The 7,139-nt window shown below is 35.2% G+C and overlaps 2 protein-coding genes across 2 annotated transcripts; both read left to right on the top strand.

Annotated features, from left to right (window-relative positions):
* The first annotated feature begins 1,566 nt into the window (after positions 1–1,566).
* On the top strand, positions 1,567–4,360 carry ERG28 (ergosterol biosynthesis protein). Its single transcript, XM_086650666.1, has 3 exons — positions 1,567–1,794; positions 3,128–3,334; positions 4,074–4,360. The coding sequence occupies exons 1-3, from the start codon at positions 1,680–1,682 to the stop codon at positions 4,142–4,144; spliced, it is 393 nt and encodes a 130-aa protein (XP_086506792.1). The 5' UTR covers positions 1,567–1,679; the 3' UTR covers positions 4,145–4,360.
* Positions 4,361–5,191: 831 nt separating this feature from the next.
* Positions 5,192–7,108, top strand: LOC147533446 (cytochrome c oxidase subunit 6a, mitochondrial-like). The gene is made up of 4 exons (XM_086649060.1): positions 5,192–5,359; positions 5,635–5,741; positions 5,891–5,933; positions 6,878–7,108. Exons 1-4 carry the CDS (start codon positions 5,251–5,253, stop codon positions 6,916–6,918), a joined length of 300 nt encoding a protein of 99 aa, XP_086505186.1. The 5' UTR covers positions 5,192–5,250; the 3' UTR covers positions 6,919–7,108.
* Positions 7,109–7,139: the final 31 nt, after the last annotated feature.

Genomic DNA, 7,139 nt, shown 5'->3' with positions numbered 1-7,139 from the left:
AACACCGAAGCCCATCACCTGGCCCATTCTGCTATGGTCCATAGTTCTCAGTTGCTCTCTACTCCCTTGTAATTTTATATTGGTTTTTCGTCCTCTTTTAACTTCCCCGTAATTGACATTTAGCCCTTGGCTTCCCAAAAAAAAAAGAAAAAGTATGGGCTTGTCTGGCTTGTGCACGGTGTTAAGGTTCATTTGGCAAGCCTATGTGTTAAGCCCGAAGGACTTTTCTAGAGATACTTGGAGATATTTTAGATGGAACTCTCTAGAGGATGATGGAGATTTAAGAGTCATCCAAAGCATTCTTACATTGTTCCTAGATGTTAGATATATGGTTTAAAGACATATGGTCCAATCTTGACCATCCATTTTGTAAGCTAACTAGTAGTAAGGGATCATCCCTTCATTTGTAAACGTTCAAGTTAGGAATCATGCATAAGAGTTGTAGAGTTAGAGTGACTTGGGAAGTGTGTCCACACTCGTAAGCTTTGAGTTCATAAGCAATAAAACTTAAGTTCCTTTCAAGAGTTCTTGCATACTTTGAGATTATCTTTCTTGGAGCATATTTAGTGAAGTGAATAGCCTAGCTAGTCAAGATTACACTAGGCATTTGAGTTGAAGGCTTAGACTTGTGCGCGGGAAAGAATCTAGCAAATGCCGTAAGGTGAAAATTTATAGACCGAACTTTTACCCCGTGACAGTAGGCTCCCGTTCTAGAATATCCACTCATACACATGGGGTTGCCAAGGGAATACGCTTACTCGTTTAAAAAGTCCACTTCGAGCCATCTGTTAAAGTCTCGGGTGAATAAAGACTTAGTCAATCAAATTTGATGTAAGTGACACCTTAATTTTTAGCCTTTATTTGATTGTATTTTGTCTCATAATAATCTTCATCGTTCACTTCTCTACCACCACAATTTTCGATCACCAACTACTTCTTCTCTCTCTCGCATCGACAACTCTCTCGCACCGACGATTCTCTCGCACCCGCGAAGGGAAGTTTCCTTCTGTATATTTGCAACAATCCATTTAGATAATCATTTAAATTTTCTAGAGACAAAATTTCTTATAAAACATAAAACCAAATTTTACTTATTGAAATTTGATTAAGGTGGTTATGCTCCTATACAGATGAACCACTCGGCTAAATAATTGGTGGATCTACATATACTTTTCGAGAACATTATTACATTAGCATGAGAAGCCGAAGTGGTAAACACGATAACCGCTTAACAATCGAACATGAAACTTCTGAAGTTTTAGAATTAATGTCATCACCGTCAACCACCCACACATGACTCTCATTAGTTGAAATAGGATTTTCTTTTCGTTGAACAAAATAGGATTTTCTTGTTCCAGAAAAAAATAAAATACTCGGTTTTGGTTTTTGGGGTTCACCATATTAGAGATTAATTTAAGTCGTCAGATCTCCTAAGAACGTGCTAAACAGCAGATCAAATCTTCATCTGAATCTGATAGTTAATCTGTTTGTTAAAGAAGATATTAGCCGTTCGATCTTTTCCCAATCATCTGGTGCATTAGGATACATCCATTGAATCTTAATCATCAATTCCAACATCATTCTTCTTCTTCATCACTTCATCAGTACTAAAATCTCAACAAAGAAGAGAGAGAGAGAGAGAGAGAGAGAGACCAAGAAGAAATAGTGTGGGAAGAAAAATGAAGCCGTTGGGATGGTGGTTGATGTTAGTTGGTTCACTTCGTTTAGCTTCAGTTTGGTTTGGATTCTTCAACATTTGGGCTCTTAGAGTTGCTGTCTTCTCCAAAACCACTAGTACGATCCCCTCTCTCTCTCTCTCTCTCTCTTTCTCTCTCTAGATTTCATTAGTTTCTATTTTGTGATTTGCCAATCTCAGATTACTGATTGATTTTGGGGGTAATGTATTTATTAGAGAAGTATGAATTAGGGATTTTGTGTTTTCTTGAGATTATTGATTTTGGAATTTGAAGATTATATTGAAGTATCAAATGGAAGAAATTATTAGTTAAATTTGTAATTTAAGAGTTTAGTTTATATGGCTAACTTCATAAGATTTTTCTAAAAGATGATGAAATATGTGATTCCATAAAAAATTGAATTGATGGGTTTTGTTATTTTTCTGGCAAGATCAGTGTTCATTGTCACTTAAAATTTGGTCAAAATTAACATGCCAAAGTCTAAGCTACACCTTTCAATTCATCTATTCATTGTAACCGCCCCAAGCCTTGGCAGATATCGATATTATCCCCGCTTTTGACAATTTGAAGATAGTAACCTTGACACAACTAAGCTTGAGCACGCACATTTAGCTCAGGCTTTGGATATTCTCCCACACAAGGCATTTTGATGGCTTCGTGTAGCCTTCGCAGGAACAAAACCCCGTATGAGTTGGATTGGGGCCTGGGTGTCAAAAACAGGAACAATGTCGATAACATCTTCGGGAAGTTTTAAATTTATGAACTTTGATAGGTTGCAATTGTCATACTTGATTTTGGTGATCTTTTTATCATGTTTTCATTTCATTTTTTTGTGTCATCTAATTTATAAATGACAACTAGAAGATTTTCATCTTTTTTGCGAAAGAATATTTCTTAACGTCTTGAAATTAGTTCCCAAGCATTTCCCACCTCCATGTGATGAGGAATCTATGAACCAATATGAATAACGACTTGTTGAAGAAAATTGTAATGGACCATACACTAGATGATGTTTATTGATAACCAACATTATCATGTTCATTCTTTATATTGCATTTGATTCAATTCCTTTGTTTTCCATAATGTTTATGAAGCGAGTATTATGCTGTTTTTGTAATGAACTTCAGCCATTTTATTATGCCACATGCTTTTGCCAAGTGCCAACAGTACTATGATGGAAATAGTAGAATGCCTACCTTAACATTTTAGCTTGCTTGCATAGAGAAGTTGTGGTCGGTCGAAGTTCACATAGACAGTAGATTGATTTGCCTAAACCCACATTGAAATCTTCAATCTAATAATCATATTCAGCATCTCTCATTCCATTACTCCGCTACTCTTATTCTCTCTCTAAGTCTTTGTTATTTCTTATGAAAGTAAATTTTGTAGCGAAGAATCCATTCCTGAGTTATGTAATTTTCTTTTTGTAGTGACTGATGTTCATGGAAGGACATTTGGAGTTTGGACACTTCTAACTTGCACTCTATGCTTTCTTTGTGCATTTAACCTCGACAACAAGCCTTTGTACACAGCTACCTTTCTATCTTTCATTTATGCCTTTGGTCATTTCTTGACGGAATACTTGATCTATCAAACAATGGCTATTTCAAATCTTACAACAGTTGGTATCTTTGCAGGTATTGAGATTTCTTGACCATATCATGTTATTTTATTCCTAGTTTTTATCATTTGAACTCTTTCATATACGTTTTCCCTTTCAACATAATGATCAAATATAGTGTTACTATATAAATGATAAGCGAGATGAATAAGACTAGTTGGCTGCATATAAAAGAACTGTGGAGTAGTGTTTGATATTTGAAGTTTTGAACCACATCAAGTACCTCAAAGATCTGAATATGTTATCGCATTAGTAAGTGTTGCCTGAATTTGTTTCAATTCTTACGGGCCTAATGCCCAAATACGCATGAACTTTATCTCCAGTGTAGTCTACTTAGGTGAACCATCTTAAACTATTCACATCCAATTTTAGACTACGACCACTTCCTTTTTGTTGGCCAAATTCATGTGGGCTGACTACAAAATGGTTGAACGGTAGCACTTCAATTATGCATCATCAAGCATTGATAAGTAGAAGAAATTTCAATATTGTGCCGAATGAGCCTCTAATTAAGTTGGTCCATTTAGTTTCTGCAATCACATTTGTAATGACTGTCGGTTTCGCTAGCTCGTTCTCAAGTGTTTCATGAGCATGTTCAGCTAACATTCTCTCTCTCAATCTAGCATTAGTTTGAATTAGTGTATATTTACGAAAAATGCTAGACTATGATGGGAAATCCATTTACAAATAGATTTTGTCAAACAATCAAATATTTGAGTTGGATTCATGAATTTTTCTTTGGGTTTTCTTATCAGGTACATCGATAGTATGGATGTTATTGCAGTGGAATTCACATCAACCTCAGTCTATCTCAAAATCAGATTAAAACCTAAGCAGTTCTTGCCGGCGAATTCAGCTTCTATTGCTTTGTTAATCTTCCTTATTTTTTTTCTTCTGATTTGTTTTCTGAATCCTTTAATTTCCGATTAACTTAACTGTGAACTTTTGTAACTCTAGCTGATCAGAAGAATGAGTTGTTTCTCTGTGAATTTATGTATTGACAGGTAAAGTTCTTGAGAATCATAAACAAAAATATGTTTTCGGAGTGTTATGTCATATCAGCTTCTGCATAAAAGCTCTAAATAAGACCTTTAGAAAGAAGCATTCCTCATTTTCTTTGGCAGCAGTTAAATACAATTATTTAGGTTATGGAATTAGTATGCATTTCTTCGGATATTGTAACTTTACACTAAATACATGCTACAATATTCACTTACATACGCCTATAGGTTTCATTGGCTTATGAATTCATATAGAGATGGTCTAAAATATTTTTTTCCATGTCGGATTATAGATCAACTTCTCCTATAAAATGACAGGTTTTTGATAAGTGTCTAATATCTTTCGACATATATTTTTAGAGTCATTACGTTCATTAAATTCTGTTGATACAACATTTATATAAAATATAGAGACGTCATAAATTAAATGAGTTTATAACTTCCATCGAACTGGGATTTCTGTGTTCCAGAATTATGTGTCCAACCACTGCACCATGAAATGGTTGACGATAAGTTGAATTTACATATATTTCAAAGGGAGGTTTACAAGGGCCCTATGTTAAAAAGGCTCCTCTCCTGTATTCGGTATACTCAAACGAGTCCACCTAATTCACAAAATTAAGCTACTGGACTGAATTTCGATTGACTCATACAGAATGGTCTCTTGTGAATTCTGGTGGCTCGTACCGAACTCACAAAGAGGGTCCTTTTAACAAGAATGGGCCCTATAAAACTTTCCCCAGTGGGTGGGCGGCACCCACTTTTATAAGCAGGTCTACGAGATTTATTATCGGATGGTAATGAGTGCCGTGCTGATCTTTTCTCGAGATTAGTGTACATCGAATATAAAAATGGAAGAAACCAGAGAAAAAGGGTTTCAATCATCAACGAATAGCGAGAGAATAAGCTTCCGAAAGAGAAAAGGAGAGAGATGGCGATGTCGATGGTGAGATCTGGATTCCAATCAGTCCTCCGAAGAAGCGGACGCAACGTTCCTTCAAAGAGGAACTTCTCTTCCTCCGCTCAGCATGATGATGCCCGTAAGTAACCCATTCCCTTTTCCAATTTACGATTTAGGGTTTGTTCTCAAATTCGATAATCTATTGGTTGAATAAATTAGGACTTTATCATACCCCGATCATTTGATTATTTGGGTTGTATTTCCTAAGTTTAAGTATATCTAATTTTATAAATCAGATAGGTTTGATTATTGGATCCCAGTGATTTATCCTCTGGTGATAAAACTAATTTCTAATTGTAGAATTTTTAATGTTTAAATACTTGAAAGTGTAAACCCTAACGTTTAATTTTGTAGATGAGACTGCGAAATGGGAGAAAATTACATATGCTGGAATTGTTTCCTGCACCTTACTTGCCACATACATCCTCTCAAAGGGTCATGCTCACTACGATGAGCCTCCTGTAAGTCCTTCTCTTTGTTTTTCAATTGATCAATAAGGGTATTATAAATTGTGGGTTCTAGTTGTTTTTCAATTTTATTGGTGGTTTAGTATTGGCCTCTAATTTATTTATGCTTACTGATCTGAAGAATTCTCATTTTATTTTTGCAGGCTTACCCCTACTTGCACATCCGAAACAAGGAGTTTCCATGGGGTAAATTTTCTTCTTTCTCGATGCCTGTGTTAAGTAATTCAATGTGACTATGGATGTTCATAGATTGGATTTGGGTTTTTATATAATGCATATCTTGTGATCCACTCGACTACTACAGTTATCTGGTTTGACTAATGATTGGTGCCCTTTTTTTGTATTTTTATGGTAGTTCTTTTAGATGTTTTACCGAATCGTTTTATGCTTTTGAGTTAATAATTAGTGCAGTTGACATCACAAATGAGAAACCTAGGTGTTTCAAATTTTAAATATGAATTACCTTGTTCGGACACGAAGAAAAAGCACGAGAAAACAGCGCAAGTAAATGAAGTGCAATCAAAATGAGCAAGAAAATGCTTCATGTTGAGGAATTTGCTGTCAAGTGTCCAATTGGTGTATGGAGTCTCGCCGAAAGGCGTCTTTTTTTTTGTCTCTTGGAGATAAAATTGTTGGTATTATGACTATATAAGGGAAAGTTACAATACTTGTACACTGCTTTAGTTGGAACATGAAACGCCCCTCTCTATCTGTAATTGAGTTTGTGACCACCTAATATGGATTTATTGTCCTATGCTTCCTATGCAGTGTTCAACTACAATCCCAAATAGATAGTGAAAGGAGTTTGTTTTATATTGATTTTTTATTCTTGCATGTATATGACGCTCTAATTTTCTTGATAATTGCCTGAAATGATGTACTTAATCGAAGATCATTTATGCTGAAAGACATCTTGTTGTCCCAAATAACAGAAACATTCTTGGTGTAAGCATTTCGAAATTTTTATGTGCTTGACTCTGAGATGTGATTAGATGCTTATATACATGCCTTTGAAAAAAAAAATCAGTCTATGAAGAGACTGAAGAACCAAATATCGTATGTATTACTTAATTTTGGATTAATTATTCTCTGTTAACCAATGTATGCCTTATTTTTTGGCTTCTAAACAGGTCCAGATGGTCTCTTCGAGGTGAAACCCCACGATCATTAGATTCGGTTCTTGAGGAAATATCACTTGATTCATGTTTTTAGCTCATTTTTCAGTGTTCGGTCGAGAAAACTTTGAAGATGTGCCGAAGTATTTTATGTTTGTTTCTCTGATGTTCCTGTCCAAATAAGAATTGATATTGGATCAACAGTATTCAACAGTGGTGTCTGAATGACTTTCACTTTAGTCAAAATATTCTGGTTAATCATGCTTTATACATAATC

The sequence above is a fragment of the Eschscholzia californica genome, unplaced genomic scaffold (genome assembly GCF_041429995.1).
Source record: "Eschscholzia californica isolate CP2 unplaced genomic scaffold, dmEscCali1.0.p SCAF_6, whole genome shotgun sequence".
In the NCBI taxonomy this organism is placed as follows: domain Eukaryota; kingdom Viridiplantae; phylum Streptophyta; class Magnoliopsida; order Ranunculales; family Papaveraceae; genus Eschscholzia; species Eschscholzia californica.
Note: the sequence above shows the minus strand (reverse complement) of the source record. Positions and strands in the feature narration are given on the sequence as shown.